At 42.7% G+C, this 20,019-nt stretch overlaps 1 protein-coding gene across 1 annotated transcript in view; it reads right to left on the minus strand.

Annotated features, from left to right (window-relative positions):
• The window catches only part of LOC115091994 (matrix metalloproteinase-20-like), an 85,070-nt gene that overhangs the window by 25,510 nt on the left and 39,541 nt on the right, over positions 1 to 20,019 (minus strand). The window contains exon 7 of the mRNA XM_029602420.1: positions 16,028 to 16,161. Within this exon, the coding sequence (XP_029458280.1) occupies positions 16,028 to 16,161 (134 nt within the window). The remainder of the gene's footprint in view (positions 1 to 16,027; positions 16,162 to 20,019) is intronic.

Genomic DNA, 20,019 nt, shown 5'->3' on the forward strand with positions numbered 1-20,019 from the left:
TCCGGGGAGCGATCTCCCGCTCTCAGGGCCGTCGGCTGCCACTAATAAAAATGGTGCCGATGGCCCTTTGCCCTTACCATGTGACAGGGTATCCGTGCCATTGGCCAGGCCCTGTCACATGGTAGGAGTAATGGACGGCCGGCGCCATCTTTAAAAATGGCGCGGGCCATCCAGTGCTCCTACCATGTGACAGGGGTCGGCCAATGGCACAGATACCCTGTCACATGGTAAGGGCAAATGGCCATCGACGCCATTTTTATTAGTGGCAGCCGAAGGCCCGAGAGCGGGAGATGGCTCCCGGGACCCCCACTGGACCACCAGGTACTTGTAAAAAGTTTTGGGGGGTTCGGGAGGGTGGGAGAAGCTAAGGGAACAGTTTTAAAGGGTCGGGGTGGGTTTAGGAATTGTTTTGGTGTGCCGTTTTTCCCACCCTCCCCCAAAACGATAAGAGAACCCCAGGAACAAAATCGTGGGGTTCTCTTATCGGGAGCCCCTGATTTCTGACGATTTTGAAAATATCATCTGATATTTTCAATCGTCTGTAGCCCGATTCACATCCCTACTATTCAAGCTTTTTTAGATCATGTCTCATTCTGTCGATACCCTCATGGGTATCTACTCTGTTGTAGATCATAGTGTAATCTGCTAGAAGGCAAACTTCTAATCCTTCTGCAATATCACTCACAAAGATATTGACCAGAAAAGACCCCAGGAAAGATTCCTGAGGTACTCAACTAATCATCCTTCTTTCATCTGAATAAATTCCACTACCCTCTTTTGTCTGTCATTAGCCAGTTTCCAATCCAGTCCACCATTCTGAGGTCCAACCCTAAGCTGCTCAGTTTATATGTAAACCTCCAAAGCAAGCCAGTATCTAAAGCTTTGCTGAAATCAAAGAATGCTACATCCATTAAATGCCTCAAATCTAATTATCTGATCAATCAAAGAAATTGATCAGATTTCTCTAAACTGAACTCCCGTTTGTAAAATCCCTGCTGCCTTAGATCCTGCACCCACTGGATTTAAGATAATTCACTATCTTTTCCTTTAGCATAGTCTCCATTAATTTACCCGCCACTGAGGTGAGACTAACCAGCCTGTAATCGCCAACCTCTCTTTGTTTTGTTAAGCCAGTATATAGTATATTGACTCCAAAGGACTGCAACTACATTTTTATGTAGCCTCTGATACTATTTTTGCCCTGTTTTCCAGCAGTTTAGCTTTTTTTGCATTTTTGGGGTCCTCCCCTTGCCTTTACCCCACCTTTTTGTGGGGTGAATCTCAGAAATATAAAGTTTCCTCTGAACATGTGCAAAGGGTCTTTCCTCTTGTGTCTGTACTAGAGGACTGATCAGGGTATGTCTGCTCCCCTGGTCGACTTTGGCCCAGGAGCTTTGGAGAAGTGAAGAGTAGTAAAAAGTGTGGGAGTAGTAAGAAGAGAGGAATTTTGTAGGATTTTTAAGAAGTACCTACTTTCGTATTGCTATCTAGTGTGGACGAATTCCTGAAAGAAGGGCAAACCCCCATCTCTGGAAAGATTGAGTTTTTAGGGTTCTTATTTATTATTATTCTGCTTTTCAGTGCTATAAAATAGATTACATTCAGGTACTATAGGTATTTCCCTATCCCCAGGGGGCTTACAATCTATTTATACCGAGGAAATGGAGGATAAAGTGATTTGCCCAAGGTCACAAGGATTGGCAGTGGGATTTGAACGCTTGTTTCTCTCATTTGTAGCCCATTGCTATAATCGTTAAGCTACTCTTCCATTCCATTCCTCCTCTTTGTGTCCAGTTAACAGCAAAAAAAGAAGACCTGAAAATTGCAAAGAGAATTTTTGGAAATAGCTATTTTTGTCCCAATTACGGGTTTTTGGAGTGCTACCCCAGTTTATGATTGCGATTGAGGACAATTATCCCACCCTCTGTGGGGCAGGGATAGTGGAGACTGAGTCAGTTGGAAGAAGGAGAGTGGTTAGAAAATGCTCCATGGATAAGGAAACCACTGCTTTTCTGTGGTGATTTTCATTTTGCTCTTTATGATTTTTGCAATTCTATCTTAGATTATCTTGTTTAACTTGAAATAAAGTTTTTGAAGTTGAACACAAGCTTTGGTCTCCATCCTTTTATTGCAAGAATGCATCGCATTTCAGAGCAGATCAGCCACTGAAGTATTCACTGACCAGTACATTTGAACAATGGACTGAGGATGTTGTCCCATTTCTGCACCAGGAGCCCCAGAGGTGTAAACTAGGGATGTGCAGAGCAAAATTTTATGTTCATATTTTTTATGTCCGAAAGGGGGTCCCACTTGCGGCCAATATGGACATAAAAAAAATCCAATGAGTTGGGTATATGTACATATGTGCAAAAAAAAAATGTAAACCCCCTCACCCTCCTTAATCCCCCCCCCAGACTTACCACAACTCCCTGGTGATCGAGCGAGGAGTGAGGACGTCATTTCTGCAATCCTTGGCGAGAAGCATGTGACGTCGGTGGCACGTCGAGTGACGCTGCGTCACGTGATTCCCGGCTCATTCGCACCGGACGGCTCGTTCGGCCCAAAAAGAACTTTTGGCCAGCTTGGGGGTCCCCCCAAGCTGGCCAAAAGTTCTTTTTGGGCCGAACGAGCCGTCCAGCGCGAACTTGCCGGGAATCACGTGACGTCGGCGTCACGTGATTCCCGGCTCGTTCGCGTTTCCCACATATCCCGGCTCGTTCGCGTTTCCCACATATCGAACATATCTATGTTCGATATGTGGGAAATCCGATCGTTTATGTCGAATCAATTTTTTAAGTAAAAAAAAAATATGAGTTGCGTTTTACTAATGCGGTCAATCCGAATGCACACCCCTAGTGTAAACCTCTTCCCTGCTGGAGAAACCCCGGCAACCCAGCACCTGTATGTTTTTCCTTTGAAAGAGAGAGATGGGCCCTGGGAAAAATGTAACACTCCAGATTCAACCTACAAGTAAACTGAGGTCCTGCTACAGATGACACCTGAAAAGGGATCTGCTGGTTTCAGAGTGGAGGACTACTGTGAAGAAATCCTTGTCAATTTTGGATTTTTGTGTGGATTCATTGGATTTTTCAAAGAACTTTCTATTTTTGAAAGATAGCTGCTTTCCCAATTGATGAAAGGCAAGATGGCAGATTTGTGCCAAAACCACAAGAAGAAGAAGGCTCTGTGCAGCATCCAAGCCACTTAGGACATGTCATTACCCACAAGCCAATGAGGAGAAGAGGATATCACACCATTTCAAGAGAGGGTGAAGAGCCATGGTGTGGGGATGTTGACGGTGAACTGTGACCAAATCTTTGATAGTGCAGTATTGGAGAACTATGATGGACATTCCAGCATCCCGAATGGGAGATGTGTTTCCGTCTTTCCAGAGGAAGGGCAAATCATGCTGCATGGAGATTCCCTGCATTGTCTGACCAATGGGGCTCAGATCCCCCCTTTTTTGGGGCTTATACTATCTGTACATGACCGTATACTTCATTAACTATGTGGAAAAGCATTGGGAAGAATGGATCTTTGAGCATGCTGATAAGTGCATAATCAAGGACAAAACTATCCCAAGAAGCTAGAGAGAAAAATTTTGGAGATGAAAGTTGGATGTAATGTTCACAAGTATGCTATGCAATACCACTGATGGGATGGGTGGGTTGACAAAACACAAAATGAATGCATATTGCTGTTGCATTTGGCAGTTTGTGGGGAGGGACCCTTATTGTGCCTAAGTCCTGCTGGCCCTGGTACTCGAGGGCTCAACTTAAGGGGAATGTGGGCTGGTATAGGTAAAGCTTCAGTTGGGCCTCTGCCACAGCCAACTCCACCATCTGACTGTGGTGACATGTAGAACTCCTCCCTGCAGGTTGCACCAACTCCACCTCAGTCTAAGGGTCCATACACTCATCAACGAATATGCCACTCATTTGGTAGAAAAAATAATTAGACTAAAAACTCAATTCTCTACCTGCTCACCAACCATAGAAGATGAAGAAAAATATGAACCAGCCAAATGGACAGCTTTCGACAGAGTATCTAAACTACAAATCACTCAAATAATTACTAAAATCAAACCTGCAAATCACCCACATGACCCCATTCCAGCTAGCTCTCTAAAACTAATAAATAGCACCATTACCCCCAACAATCACATCCGTAATCAATCACTCTCAGAAGCTTTTGTTCTCGATATGGTGAAACAAGCAGTGATAAAACCTATACTAAAAAATACTAGCTGTTCTGACAGTTTGGAAAATTATAGACCAATATCCAACCTGCCCTTTCTCACAAAAATTCTCGAAAAAACAGTACATTCACAACTAGAAGACAATCTAGATGACCAGCACATTCTACATCCAAACCAATTCAGGTTCAGGAAAAATCGCTCATCCATACTTGTATCCTTAATGGACCCCATACTATGGGGATTTAACAATGATGAATCCTATTTCCTGGTACTACTTGACCTATCAGCAGCCTTTAATACCATTGACCATACCCTACTATGCCAGCAGTTGAGGAAAGTCAGAATTGACAGCACTGTAATGAAGTGGTTCTCCTCATTCCCAGCAAAAATGTCATTCCAAGTCAAACTGGGCAATCACATGTCTAATACCTTGCTGATTTATGCAGGTGTCCCCCAGGGCTCAGTTCTCTTGGCAACTTTATTCAACATCTAGGTAGACTACTGTCTGATCTAGGAATTGCCTTCTTCCTATACACTGATGACATTCAATTCTATATACCGTGCACCAAATCTATTGAAAATGCAAGACTAATGCTAGCAACACACATGAAGGCTATACAACATAAACTATCCAAACTAACTCTAAACACTAATAAAACTGAAAAAATTCTACTGAGAAGAAATCTACTTATAGCGACTCCCCAAACACTTGACATGGTTAACTTCAACATCACACCCTCAGTCCAAGTACAGAACTTAGGTTTTCGTCAATCTCTACACCTATCAATGGGAAAGCATGTAAATAAATTACTCAAATCAGGATTTTCCAAACTGCTCTTACTACATAGACTGAAACCATTGCTGACTCAAGCAGATTTCCACATGATCCTGCAGCCTCTCATCTTCTCAAACTTAGACTACTGTAATTCACTTCTACTTGTAGTTCCCAACTGTCTTCTAAAAAAAAACTTCAACTTCATGTGTGCTGCAGCTAGACTCTTAATGGGTTCAAGGAAATTTGATTACATATCACATTCACTGATAGCTCTTCATTGGCTACCTGTACAATCCCACATCAACTACAAAGTCCTAACATTAATACACTCCACCATCCATTGAATTACTCTGGTTTGGTAGATGTAGCTCTACAATATTATAGGCCACAGAGATATTTAAGATATCAAAACAAAGGATTACTAGCTGTGCCATTATTACAGAATGCTCACCTAACAAAAATAAGAGACCACATGTTCTCAATAGCAGGCCCAATGCTATGGAATAGGGATGTGCAGACAAAAAGTTTATGTTCATAAGTCCATAAGTCGAAAAGGGGGGTCAATTTCGGTCAATATGGACATATGGAGAATTCCATAAGTTGAGTCTATGTCCATACGTGCACCGGTTACCTAAATAAAAATTTAAACCCCTCACCCTCCTTAATCCCCCCCAAGACTTACCAAAATTCCCTGGTGGTCCAGCGGGGAGTCAGGAAGCCATTCCTCTATTCCTTTGCGAGGAGCACGTGACGGCCGCGTCACGTCGGAGTGACGCGGCCGTCACGTGGTCCACCGCGGTTCCGCTCCCGGACCCCTCGTTGGACACAAACGGAACTTTGGACCAGCTTGGGGGGGCCTCCTGACCTCCCCAAGCTGTCCAAAAGTTCCGTTTGTGTCCAACGAGGGGTCCGGGAGCGGAACCGCGGTGGACCACGTGACGGCTGCGTCACTCCGACGTGACGCGGACGTCACGTGCTCCTCGCAAAGGAATAGAGGAATGGCTTCCTGACTCCCCGCTGGACCACCAGGGAGTTTTGGTAAGTCTTGGGGGGGATTAAGGAGGGTGAGGGGTTTAAATTTTTATTTAGGATCAACGATCGAGATTTCCAATGTATTCAACATAGCTATGTTGAATAAGTTGGAAATCCGATCGTTTTCACCTCATCACTTTTTTAAGTTAAAAAAAAAAAAAAGTAGTGTTTTACATATAAGTTCAAAACGAATGCACACCCCTACTATGGAACTCTGTACCCGAGTATCTAAGACTGACTCCAGAAACAAACAAATTCAAACGTGACCTAAAAACATGGTTATTTCAAAATGCCTGTAATCTTACTTAAAATCACTTGAACACAGAGTATGCACCCTCAAGGATAAAATCATTAAGAACCTATCTTCTGAACTAAATACTTTATCCCAAATACGTTGTAAACTGGTGTGATGATTTTTTTTTTGTTTCTTGTTTGACCTCATTAAGTCTTTGTACTTGTTGATGTATAATATATGTATGTTATGTTGTAAACTGTTGTAATCTTTATTTGGAATGACGGTACATAAAATGGCTAAATAAATAAATACAACTGTTGTTTAACGGGGCATTAGTTAAGAAACCCCATCCAGACCATTATAATCCTCTCCCTCCTACTTCTTTGCAAACTTTCTGTACATTTATTCTCCTACTGTATAAATAATTTAAACCCAGATATTACTGTACAATTCCAGAACATATGCATTACAGTACCAGGCCATACATTACAGTTTGACACATCCTATCTTTTTTTTCCCCTAAGAATCACATCTTTGACCCAACTTCCCGAACTCCTGACAAGGGATTGTGTTATTTGTGTGACAAATAGCCAATTTGTCACCAGTAAGCCCTGGATGAGTCCTATTTTCCAGCTAGTGCAGTGTAGGTCTATAAGGGGGAGGTTACCATTCAAATGCATCCCCTTCCTTTGAGGGGTATGGAATGGCTGTGTACCTGAGAGTTTTTTTAAACAGTTCCCTAGGAGGAGTCTGTGAGCAGTCCTTTATGGGTTTTGTAAAGTTAGGAGGTAGTTCAGAAGCTTAGCGTTTGGTGTTTTTCAGGCCCAGTCAGAAAAAGCAGGTTAACCCAGGCTGTGGAACCTGACAAGGCTCAGGAGGATTTCCATATAGTCTACTAACTAGCTGGTTGGGATATTCTTCTAGGTATAGTTTGGGCTTTTTGCATTTTCTTGGTAGGAGACCTGGTAAAATCCCTGTGCACCACCTGGAGTTAAGGATTGGGGAACCCTGTTTTTGGGGCTGCCCAGGTTGGGGAAGACCTGCCCCTCTAACTTTCAGCAAGAACGGAGGAGATGGTGACTGGTGCCAGGACCCTCCAGTGTTAAATTAGTTTACAAGGGAAGAAAGTTTGCTTTTGGGACTCAGGAGGAATTTGACTGTCCCTTCCTACCTGAAGGCAACATCAGAAGCTTCTGTTCCATCTGAATTCCTCACATAAAAGATCCAAGTATCAAGAGGACATCAAACTGTGAATAACAAATAAATTGAGAACACTGAGGACACCACATAGGAGTCTTCGCCCTGGGGAGAGAGAGAGAGAATTTTGCAACTCTCTGTACCAAGACTGTTTTGCATATTTTTATCCAGGGTTGGAGGGGAATCCCTGCCATACCACCAAAAGCAGGTACCTTTTCCACCCAAGGCTTCCACTCCTTTTACTCCTTGGAAGAGGGGACACCCTGGGTACCTTGTGAAAGATACTTCTGCACGGATTGAGAGAAAGGGCTGTAAAGAGCACAGATTAATTGTGGGGCTGAGACTGAATAGACTAAGCCCATTTACCACTACTTATCCGCAAGTAAACTTTATTTTTGGACACCACCTTGGAGTCTGGAGATTTTTATTTTTTTTTTGCATAATGGTTCCACAATGTAAACTTCATCACACGATGCTCCTCTCCCGAATGCGGATCCATTATATCCTCTGGTGCCACTCACCTCTAATAGGCCTCCTATTCAAGAACAGGAGCCCATTCTTGACTCCAAGGAAGATGTTCCACCACCCATACCAGGTCAGAGCATACAGCAGTTACTCAACCAAATAGAGGATTTGCTGAAGAATTAATTTATCTCTTTATTAGGGTAAATACATCATCTGAATCCCTGCTGAGAAATTCTTCATCATCTCATTCAATTGCATCTCATTTAGAGGTGGTAAACCAGGATTATTCTCCTCATAAATAACTGGAAAAACCCATTGATTCACTGCATTCATAACTGGGGTCTGGGTTAGTGGTCCCATGCCCTTGGGTTTCAAAGAAGGTTCAACAGGAATACCTTCTGATTTGTTTCTGGATCCTCTGGAAATTCTCCGTTATTCAAAATTTATAGAAAAATTGAGAAATATACTTGGAGTAAATATACACAAGGATAAAGATCCCCAGATGAAGGTCTTTGATTTCCTTCAAATTTTAGGTACCCCATCTAAACCATTGGCTTTCCCAGTTCACAATATTCTGAATAAACTACAGATGAGAATGTGAGAAAACTTTGTCTCTTGTGTCCTTACAGCAAGGAAGTTGGATCTTAAAAAAATCACCTTGTTTTGGACTGGTCCAATTATCTTATCAGCCAGTTGTTGTAGAATCCACACTGGAAAAAGCAAATTTGCCTCCAGGGAAAGATCCCAGGCTATTTTATAATTTTGATAAGAGGTTTTTTCAGAGCTCAATGCTAACTGCTTGTACTTCTGTTCACCAATTTTATATGGTGCAATATTTGCATGACTGCTTACAAAAACTAAAACTGTTCCTTCAACTTACCAAAGGCAGAAATTAATACCCTCAACACTCTTAGACACAGAAGAGAGCATACATCATCTTCTTCAATTTATGAATCATTTGCTGGTGTATCACCATAATGTGTGTGTCATGTCTGCATTGATTGGAACTCAACATTGTCTGCCTTGATCAGAGCTCAATATGTGGCCTAGTTAGGAGCTAGCAGCATCCTCAACAGTGTTCATGAGAAGCTGGCAAATGTATCCCGTCTGGGGGAATACCTCTTTAGAGAAAAGCTCAGAGAAACAAATGCTAAAATAAAACAGAATGTGGCAATCCAATACTTCTAAATGGGGCCCGTTCAAAATGCTTCTTGTACTCTTATAAGAGGCTGTGCTTTCAGAGGTGCCCTTTTTGATCAGTTCCAGCTCCTGTCTCTTCTGGCTCAGCAGCAGCAGTAGTAGCTTTCAGCTAGAACTCATCAGCATGAATGTTAGCATAAAGCACTGCAGCAGGTCCAGCCAAAACTAGGGCCTAGTTTTTGATCCTTCAATGGTCACACTCTTCAGTTGGAGGCAGAATCCAGACCATCCTGGAGCAGTGGTGCCAGATAAATAAGGACCTCTGGATCATCAAGATTGTGGAATCTGGATACCGTTTGCATTTCTCCCAGCTACCATCTCTTCCTCATTACTTCACCATCAGTCCAGATCTGTCTCACTTAACACAACTCCATCTGAAAGTAGAATCTCTTTTTCAGCAATGGGCAATATAGTCAGTTCCTCCACCCCAACATGGACAAGGATTCTGTTCCTGGTATTTTCTCATCCCCCAAAATCAGGGAGATTGATACCCATTTTGAATTTGAGAAAACCGAACAAACATCTACTCCATGAGAAATTCAGAATGAATTCCTTCAGCACAATTCTTCCCTACTTCCAAATAGGGAAATGGATGTGCGCGCTTGATCTAAACGATGCATATGCTCACGTATCCATCTATCCAACCTTCGCTTCAAGGTAGATTCTTCCTATTATCCATAGAGAGTACTTTCCTTCAGCCTGGTGGCAGCTCAGAGTCTTTGAGTTTGGCGGGTTGCGGGTCCATCCTCCATCTCCCCAATCTTACTTCCAGCCCGCTTCCCAGCACGCTGATCTTCCACATCGCAGCCATTCTCCCGGCAACTAAGCCCACACCACTGATGCCAGCAACGCTGCAGGAGCTCTCCTAGGTGCGCACGTGCCCAACTTGTCAGTATTTAAAGGGCCCGCAGTAGGAACTCTCTCACGGCACCCCTTTATGACATCATGGATTGGGACTATTTAAGGCCACCTCTCCCTTGTCTTGGCAATAGGTCGCCTCTTTGGACTAGAGCTTTGCATCAGCATTCTTCACCCAACGTCTGTTCCTGGTTCCTGCTGTGTTCCTGTTCTTCTATGTCTTCATCTCAAGTCCTCATTATCCTGGTCAGTCCTCCTTGTCCACTTTCCAGTGTTCCTCCTTGTTTCTGTGGCTCCTTGCCCTCCATTGTTCCTTGTCTCCTTGGTTTGGACTTCTGGCTTTTGACCCTGGCTTGGACCTCAGACTTCCACCTGCATATCGCTTTTGACTGAATTCTGCCTGGCTTGACCCTCTGCCTGGACCTTGTCCCTGAGTGTACTCTGCACACTTCTGACCATAGCCTGAACCCGACTCTGATTGTCTGCCACCTACCCAGACTGCTGCATGACCTGCTTTCTCTTACTGGGCTGGCACGCATCATCTTCTACGCAATGGATCTTCATCTCCACAGTGTTATGGTTTTGAGGTGTTGGAGTGGATTCTTGGTTCTGAGGTGATGGCCACTCCCTCGGGGAGGAGCCCCGTGAGGAACCGCAGTACTATACTAGACTCTATACATGCAGACACAGAAGATTTATATTTATTATACATCTTGGTGATACTGCCCAGGGGGTGGCAGAAGTGAGGTGACCAGTCCCACACTTGCGTAGATGGTAGGCAGCGCAAGGTAGTAGAGGAAGTCCCAGATGCAGGCTCCCAGCGCTGAGCTGTAGGTGAGACAGACTGACAAGGTTAGATTACTCAGTGAAGTAGATAGCTCTATTGATGGAGATCCTGGCAGGTAGAAGTAGTTGAATTATAGGCACCAAGGCAGGAAGAGCAGGCCCTCGAGGAGCGAGTACCTGGTATTCCAGATAAGTACCTGAAAGAAAGCATAGGGCCCCCGAGGAGCGGGTACCCAGGTTAGAGATGAATGGCCCCGGAAGGCAGAGAGAGCTTCCAGCGGCAGCAAGGAAGCAGCAGAGCAGCTTAGACCAGAGGCGTTCCAATCCATTCACAATCCTTACAAACTCAGTTTGTTAGCAAACGAAGGGCAGGCTAAATACCCAGATGTCATGATGCCACTCGGAGGGGATGCCCCCGAGGTTCCTGCCATGACGTGGAGAAAGACGTGGGTGGCGTGCGCGCGCGCACTCTAGGAGGCCCTCAGGAGAAACATGGCGAACTCCGTTGCCGTTGCTGTTCCGGGGACGCCTGAGAGAAAGGCATGAAGATGTGGCAGCAGCCATCTTCCTAAGGCTTGAGGAGAGAGAAGGAAGAAAGGTGAGGCACAGAGGTTGAAGCCGTCTGAGACTGATGGATGCAACACACAAAGGCCCGGGTCTAAGTCCAGCTGGCCCTGGCACCTGAGGGCTCAACATAAAGGGAATGAGGGCTGGTATTGGTGACGATCCTGTTGGGCCTCTGCCTCAGCCAGCTCTGTCTGCTGATAGTGGGGACCTGGAGGGCTCCTCCTTGCAGGTTTCGCCAACTCTCCCTCGGACCAACAGTCCATCTCCGTAACAGTCTTCATCAAATGCCTTGCAGTAGGCTTCAGAGAGTCCAGTCTTCCTGTACTGGGATGATTGGCTAGTCACAGCCCACTCCTGAGAGGAAAAGTATTACTCTTACTGCAAAAGACAATTCAACTTTTGCAGAACTTGGAATTTCTAGTAAATTGAGAATTTGAACCAAGTGCCAACCTAGAAAATAAAGTTTAATGGGGCATGAATAGATTCACTGCAGTAGAGAACTTTTCTACCATCAGAATGAGCAAGCACTATGAGATCGCTCATTCACAAGTTACTGACTTTGCAGCTCTCACTAGCCAGTGGTATCCTTGTTTAAGGCCATATGGTGGCACCCTTTCATGTAGATCTTCTAACCAGCCTCCATAAGTGAGGTCTGTTCTGTAAATGGGACCAACTAACTCAACCCTTGACAACCACAGTACAATTTTAAAGGGACATGAAATGGGACTTGTGCTGGTGGATGAACCCTCACATACTTTGAGGGAGTGCTGCTTCACACTCTTCCCCATCAAGTAACCATAGGATGGGGCACCCAACGGGACCTTTTCATAACCAGGGCACTTGGTCTCTAAAGGAAAGTCACTTTCAGATAAATCTGCTAGAAATGAGAGCAATCAGAAATGCTTTAATGACTTTCATGTATCTTCTCCAAGAAAAGAGCATTTTGAACTAAGTCGACAACAAAGTTACTATGTTTTATGTTAACAAACAGTGAGGCACAAGGTCACAGACTCTTTGCCAGGAAGCGCAAATGATCTGGCAGAATTGAGTTTGACTTATCCTCATAGCTCCAGTGTGACCTAGACAAATGTGGTTTGCATATCCAGCAGTCCTCCCATCCATCTGGGGGCAGACTCTGCCTTATTAACTCAAGATGAAGGAACTGTATTCCATCCAAATCTTCCATTCCTCCACCTGATGGCTTGGATGTTGAACACTCAGTAATCGCTGATATTTACCCAGAGAGATTGAAGACATAATAGTTTAAGCCAGAAAACCATAAATTAGTAAAGCCTATGGTTTTAAATGAAAAGGATTTTCCATTTGGTGTCAACAAAATGCGTTGGACCGATTTTCTTGTGAACCCAATCAATTGCTGACCTATTTGTTCTTCTTTTCCAAATCAGGCCTCACTAAATCATTTGTAACGGTACATCTCAGTGTCATTATAGCTTATCATATTATGGCTGACAATAAATTAATCTCAACTCATTCTTTGGTGCCAAGATTTCTAAAAGGTTTATACCATGTCAAACCTCTGGTACAAAAACCTCTAATACCATGGGATCTAAATGTCCTCTCTCAATTGATAAAGACAACTTTTGAACCATTAGAATTGGCTTCTCTTAAATTCCTGATATGGAAAGTAGTGTTTCTTATAGTAGTAATATCAGCCAGAAGAGTCAGAGAACTCCAAGCACTGGTTCACTGTCCGCCATCATGCAGTTCTCCCACAGTAGGGTGGTGCTTTGTTCCCACCTGAAGTTGTATTAGCTTTCTATATTAATCAGTCCATTGTGTTGCTTACCTTCTTTTAGGGGCCACATGCACATGAAAGCTCTTCATATTTTGGATTGCAAAAAAGCTTTGGCCTACTACAAGAGAAGAATTCAGCCACATCACCAGGCTTCACAGCTCTTTGAATCATATGATCCTAACAGACTTAGCATAGCAGTCACCAAAAATACATTGTTTAAATAGATAGCAAACTGCATCCAACACTGCTACACAGCCACAGGTCTGCAAATTATAGACTCTGTCAAAGCTCTTCAGGTTATAGCTATGGCCTCTTCCATTGCTTATTTGCGAGCAGTTCCTCTCGAAGACATCTGCAAAGCTTCAACATGGTCAGCAGTACACACTTTTACATCCCACTACTGTCTGGATTATCTCTTAATAACTGACAGTAAATTCAGACAAGCAGTTTTGCGTTACCAGTTCTCACAGTAACCTATTCTCCATGGTGAAGACTAGGTTGTTTACTCAGTAAATGCTCCGTTGCAACCCTCAGCTGGGAACTCCCCACATATCATGGCTAATTCAGCCTGCTTATTGATGGAAAAAGTAAGTTTGCCTCCTGTAAATGGTGATTTCTATAGATAGCAGAATGAATTAGCCATGCTAAATATCCTCCAGTCTCCTTGGAGGGAGTGGATTACCAAGCTAAGATTAGCTCTTATATTGACCAAGGAAGCTCACAAAGCAGCATCTGCACAGGAACACCTGTACATACTCAGTACATACTCAGTAGAGCTAAAAGCTTTACTAGCTAGAAGAGATGAGTCCATTTTGAGCTGATGGATGATGTCACCCATGTGTCATGGCTAATTCATCCTGCTATCTATGGAAAACAAATAGTAAACAAAGAAAGTGCAGAGAGAAATAAAGGTCCACACACATGTCTTATTCGTAATTAATTATAATTTATATTTGGTACGGCAACTCCACTGTCTTGTAATGCACATACATTTTCAAAAAGGTTTCCTGAGAGCCAATCAGGAACTGACGAGGAAACTGTAAACATAACGGAGTTAGGTGAAGTAGCTCCATTCAATCTCATTATTCAGACCATGCGGGGAAAGGCTATCAAAAGTGTAGATCCATTTCTGTTCTTTTCGAATGAGCATCTCTGAAAAATTCCCCCAAAAGAATCCTGATTGGCTCTCAGTTTGACCCTTTCTGATTGGCTGGGTTTTTTCGCACCAATTTACAGAGTTTAAAGGTCCGTTCTATCTCTTTAATCCCTGCGCTCCCTGTAACCTTATGTTGAAACTGACATGGGTAGGGTATTGTCTCTTTAATATACTAGCTTTATCCCATCGATATATGGTCCCATAATGTTATTCATTTGTGTGTTTATTTTCAGATGTGATACTCTAATGATTGTCCCTCCTGACGTAGCCTTGCAGCAAAACACGGGGCCCATGTGCATTACAAGACAGTGGAGTTGCCGTACCAAGTATAAATTATAATTAATTAAGAATAAGACATTTGTGTGGACCTTTATTTTTCTCTGCACTTTCTTTGTTTACTATTTGATTGCTGTGTGCAGAGTTTGTTCTCCATCTTTGTTTGTGGATTATCTATGGAAAACACCATTTTATAGTAAGCAAACTTGTCTTATTCTTCATTGTTATCTGAGTGGGTCTTGGTATCTTTTTCATGATTTCCTCTTGTTGGTCTTCTCCTAACTTCTCTGCCAGGATATTTTTTCTATTTAACTTTTTTTCTATCTCCTGTCTTCATCACTTCCTCTCCTCCACTAACATCTATCTTTCCATTTCATCTAATTTTCCTTCATTTGTCTCTTCTCTACCTGTAAATCTCTCCCTTACATCATTGTCAAATCATTCTCTGTCCTCTCATACCTGGATCTTATCCATCCTTCTTCCTCACTCTTCTTTCATCCTTCATCTCTCACTCTCTAGTTATCCTTCTCCTAACACTTCACTTTCCCAACTCTCCCCTTCAGTGCTCCTCTCTCCTCTCTTTTCCGGGGGGGGGGGGGGGGGGGGGAGGGGAGAGAGAGAATCAGATATTCTTAGTGCTGCTATTTTGGGCAGCAGGGGTCACTGCTGTATTAGCAGCCATCTTTTCTTCCTCCCTAGGTTCAAGTGTATCGCCTCTGCAAACCTCATCAGTTTCCTACTCTGAAGCCTAAGACATGGAATCAGCCATTTAGGAAAGCAAACAACAAATCTGTACAGAGTGACACCACCTTTATTTACATTTGTGGAATTTTTAGGAATATTTTACTGCCAATTGTTGTTCTTCACTAATCTGTCTGCTCTTTATGAGTGTTTTACTGCCACCCATTATTCACTGGTAGTCACTGGTGCCTAGCCAATTGTATACTACCTTATTACTTGTAAATAAAGTTTGGTTTTATCAATGTGTGTTGTAGACCACTATTTATTGCTTGTCCTTTTTCTATGAATCCCATTTGGGTAATATCATTGTTTCCTAGAAGCTGTCAGGCTATTTAAGAGGTATATTCAGGCATTACCAGGTGGCAACTCTATTAATTCTTACCTTCCTTCAATCAAGTGAACAGGATTTCTATCAATCCTACATGACGTTTAGGACTTTTCAGGATCTCCCTTACTTCAGGAGCATCAGCATCAGGCACCCAGGCAAGGGAGCAAAAGGTAAGTAAGTGGTGGGATCAAACTTGCTGTCAAAACTATGAGAAAGAGATCTTAGTAGTTCTGAAAACCTGCATTTTTGTTTGCATATTCAGTTCTGGAAGGCTAACAGTATTCCCATTCTAATTTCTTAATATAAACAATGATAATTCATCAAGCTAAGTTGTTTCATTAGTATTTAGAGTAAGCTGAAGAATAAACTGCAAGCTTAGACTTCTGAAAATCCAGATACTGTTCAGTTAATACTCAATGATCCGCTATCTGAGAGTAGGAGAAGGCAAAATATTTACCAGTGAAAAGATACATCATTCTTCTTTCTGGAATTTCATAAGCAGCATTAATATTTGTTGGAAGTTTTGGAAAATAGCTTTGGAGGAATCCTTCCATGTTCTCTGCTGCAAAGAACTTTCTTAACCACATATACCTAATGACAAACAAACAGAAAATAAGTACCCTAAAGTATGTAGTTTTTATCCTTCTTAGATACCATACTTACTATATTAAATGTTTTCTTCATAAACTCAATAGCAATACAAGTTTAGTCAGGACTAAATTATAGTTTCTTTGTAATACTGAATATTAGTTATCTGTGGTTATAGAAATCAATCAGTATTTTCATTCAAATTTGTAAAGTAAAAATGAGGTAATTATGTCATTGATTATGACAGAACTGCCAAGTTCCAGGAGGGAGATTTTAAGCTAGTCCTGGAGTTCTGACCGCCCCATTCTGATGCATTATGGAACCTGCAGCACTGATTTCAAGAGTAAAATCTGAGAACAAAATACCACACTGCTTTGGAATAAAACAAAGAATATCATATTGCCTCTGTATCGCTCCATGATGCGACCACATCTTGAATATTGTGTGCAATTCTGGTCACTGTATCTTGAAAAAGATATAGCAGAATTAGAAAAGGTACAGAGAAGGGTGACTAAAATGATAAAAGGGATGGAATGATTCCCTTATTAGGAAAGGCTAAAGAGGTTAGGGTTCTTCAGCTTGGAGAAGAGATGGCTGAGAGGAGATACGCTAGAGGTCCATAAAATAATGAGTGGAATGGAATGGGGTGAACACATAAATAGGAGAAAAATTTTTTTTACTCAACGCATAATTAGGCTCTGGAATTCATTGCCAGAGGGCATGGTGAAAGCTGTTTGTGTAGCTGGATTTAAAAAAAAGGTATGGACAAGCTCCAGGAAGAAAAGTCCATACACCATTATTAAGGTAGACTTGAGGAAATCCAGTGCTTATCCCTCAGATAAGCAGCATGGAATCTATCAACTTTTTGGGATGCTGCTAGGTACTTGTGACCTGTATTGGCCACTGTTGGAAACAGGATACTGAATTTGATGGAATCTTTGGTCTGACCCAGTATGGCAAATCTTATGTTCTTATTTAAGATCAAAACCAGCAGTGACCAAAAAGTCTCCCTCCTGGAATTGGGTAATTTGGCAGCTCTTTTATCACAAGTTGCTACAAGTCTCCTAAAACACTAAAACAAGTACAAAGTATTTACAGTTTTATACTCTGCTATAAATTATTTACTTCAATAATTCTGTGAGACACAATCAAGATAGCTGTCACTGTACATAAACGTTGTTTTCCCTTTTTCTGAATTACACCAATTAACTTGTAATGCATTATTTAATGGGGAAAATGGTCTCTGTATCTTGATTTTCTACTGAGCAAGTTGTGATTGTCCTGACTGTAATGGTTTTTGAAAATAAACAATCTTTAACTACACTCCCTAGGTTTACCAGATGTTGCTATAAAATACAGAACCATAATTTCATGCCCATTAAATTTGTGTAAGAGGTGGAGAATCTTGTGAAGTTTGGATGAATAATGCCAGAAGAGGATGGATGTGGGACCTCAAGAATAGAAGATCTGGCTTAATGTCTATCATTTAGTTTCTAAAACTCTAAGCTGATGTTACAGGAAAATTTAGAGTTTAGGAGGCAGAATGAGTCTTGTTTCTCTGCAGTGTTACTAAGCCTTTTATATGTAAGATGGTTCTAAAAGTCTCCTGTCCCTTACTGATTACCTGAGTGTTTCCACAGATATTTGTTAATGAGGTTAGAGAGGAGTGTGTTAATGGTAAGACACTTTCCTCTGGGCGTGGTCTTAGAGCAAGAGGGACCCAGAAGTACTGACCGGACACTGAAAATCCGGTTTTTGCAAGAGGTTCCTTCTCTTTTCCACAGTTTCCTGGTTATAGGGAAAGACAGAACCAGAGCTGTGCTGTGTCCCCACCCTCTTGCCTCCTTTCCTGTGTTGTGATTGAATGGGATGGGGAGAGGAGGCGGGGCACAGCATAGCCCTCAGTTCCCAGTGGCTCCACAAATCTTTGCAGAAATGTCCTCTGGCTCCCTTCCCCTCCCTCACTGACGGGCCCGGCCGTAAAAAGAGGCGCTAGGGACACTAGCGCATCCCTAGCGCCTCTTTTTGGACCGGAGTGGCGGCAGTCAGTGGGTTTGACAGCCGACGCTCAATTTTGCCGCCGTCGGTTCTCAAACCCGCTGACAGTCACAGGTTCGGAAACTGGATGCCGGCAAAATTGAACGTCCGGTTTTCAACCTGCGAGCCGCGGGCCGACTTCAAATTTATTTTTTTTTTAATCTTTTTGTAACTTTCGGGATCTCCGACTTAATATCGCCATGATATTAAGTCGGAGGGTGCACAGAAAAGCAGTCTTTACTGCTTTTCTATGCACTTTCCCGGTGCCCAGAGAAATTAGCGCCTAGGGGAGCCCCGATGGCTTTCCCCATTCCCTCCGAGGCCACTCTGAAATTGGAGTGGCCTCAGAAGGAAATTTCCTTCCACCCCCTCCACCTTTGTTTTATTATTTACGCCTGCCTGCGCCGGCCAAGGGCCGGCATGCGATCCCCGGGCCCAGTGGCAGTGGCGAGGCCTCTGGTCATGCCCACGCCCTGCCCATTTTTCAAGTCCCGGGACATATGCGCGACCCGGGACTTGTGTGTGTCGCTGAGCCTATGCAAAATAGGTTCGGCACGCGCAAGAGGGGTTTTAAAGGGTTATGCACGTAACCCTTTGAAAATCCACCCCTAAGTCTATCCGTTGCTACTGATGCTAATAATAGCAGTGGCAATTTTCTAAGTCAACTTGAGTAATAGCAGGTAATGGACTTCTCCTCCAAGAACTTATTCAAACCTTTTTTAAACCCAGCTACACTAACTGCACTAACCACATTGCCTGGCAACAAATTCCAGAGTTTAATTGTGCGTTGAGTGAAAAAGAATTTTCTCCGATTAGTTTTAAATGTGCTACATGCTAACTTCATAGAGTGCCTCCTAGTCCTTCTATTATCCGAAAGAGTAAATAACCGATTCACAATTACCTGTTCTAGACCTCTCATGATTTTAAACATCTCTATCTTATCCCCCCCCTCAGCCGTCTCTTCTCTAAGCTGAACAGTCTTAACCTCTTTAGTCTTTCCTCATAGGGGAGCTGTTCCATCCCCTTTATCATTTTGGTTGCCCTTCTCTGTACCTTCTCCATCGCAACTACATCTTTTTTGAGATGCGGCAACCAGAATTGTACACAGTATTCAAGGTATGGTCTTACCATGGAGCGATACAGAGGCATTATGACATTTTCCATTTTATACACCATTCCCTTCCTAATAATACCTAACATTCTGTTTGCTTTTTTGACTTCCGCAGCACACTGTGCTGACGATTTCAATGTATTGTCCACTTTGATGCCTAGAACTTTTTCCTGGGTGGTAGCTCCTAATATGGAACCTAACATCGTGTAACAATAGCATAGGTTATTTTTCCCTATGCATCACCTTGCACTTATCCACATTAAATTCATCTGCCATTTGGATGCCCAATTTTCCAGTCGCCAAGGTCCTCCTGCAATTTATCAAAATCTGCTTGTGATTAAACTACTCTGAATAATTTTGTATCATCTGCAAATTTGATTACCTCACTCGTCGTATTCCTTTCCAGATCATTTATAAATATATTGAAAAGCACGGGTCCCATTACAGATCATAATGTAATGTCATAAAGGAGCTAAGCAAGAAAATTTCTATTGTATGTTTTTATTAGGGATGTGAATCGGGCTTCGGACGATTGAAAATATCGTCGATATTTTCAAAATCATCTGAAATTGGGGGCTCTCCCGAAACGATAGGAAAACCGCACGATATTGTTCGTGGGGGTTCTCTTATCGTTTTGGGGAGGGCAGGAAAAACGGCACACAAAAATAACCCTAAACCCACCCCGACCCTTTAAAATTAATCCCTTTGCTTCC

The sequence above is a fragment of the Rhinatrema bivittatum genome, chromosome 5 (assembly GCF_901001135.1).
Source record: "Rhinatrema bivittatum chromosome 5, aRhiBiv1.1, whole genome shotgun sequence".
Taxonomy (NCBI): domain Eukaryota; kingdom Metazoa; phylum Chordata; class Amphibia; order Gymnophiona; family Rhinatrematidae; genus Rhinatrema; species Rhinatrema bivittatum.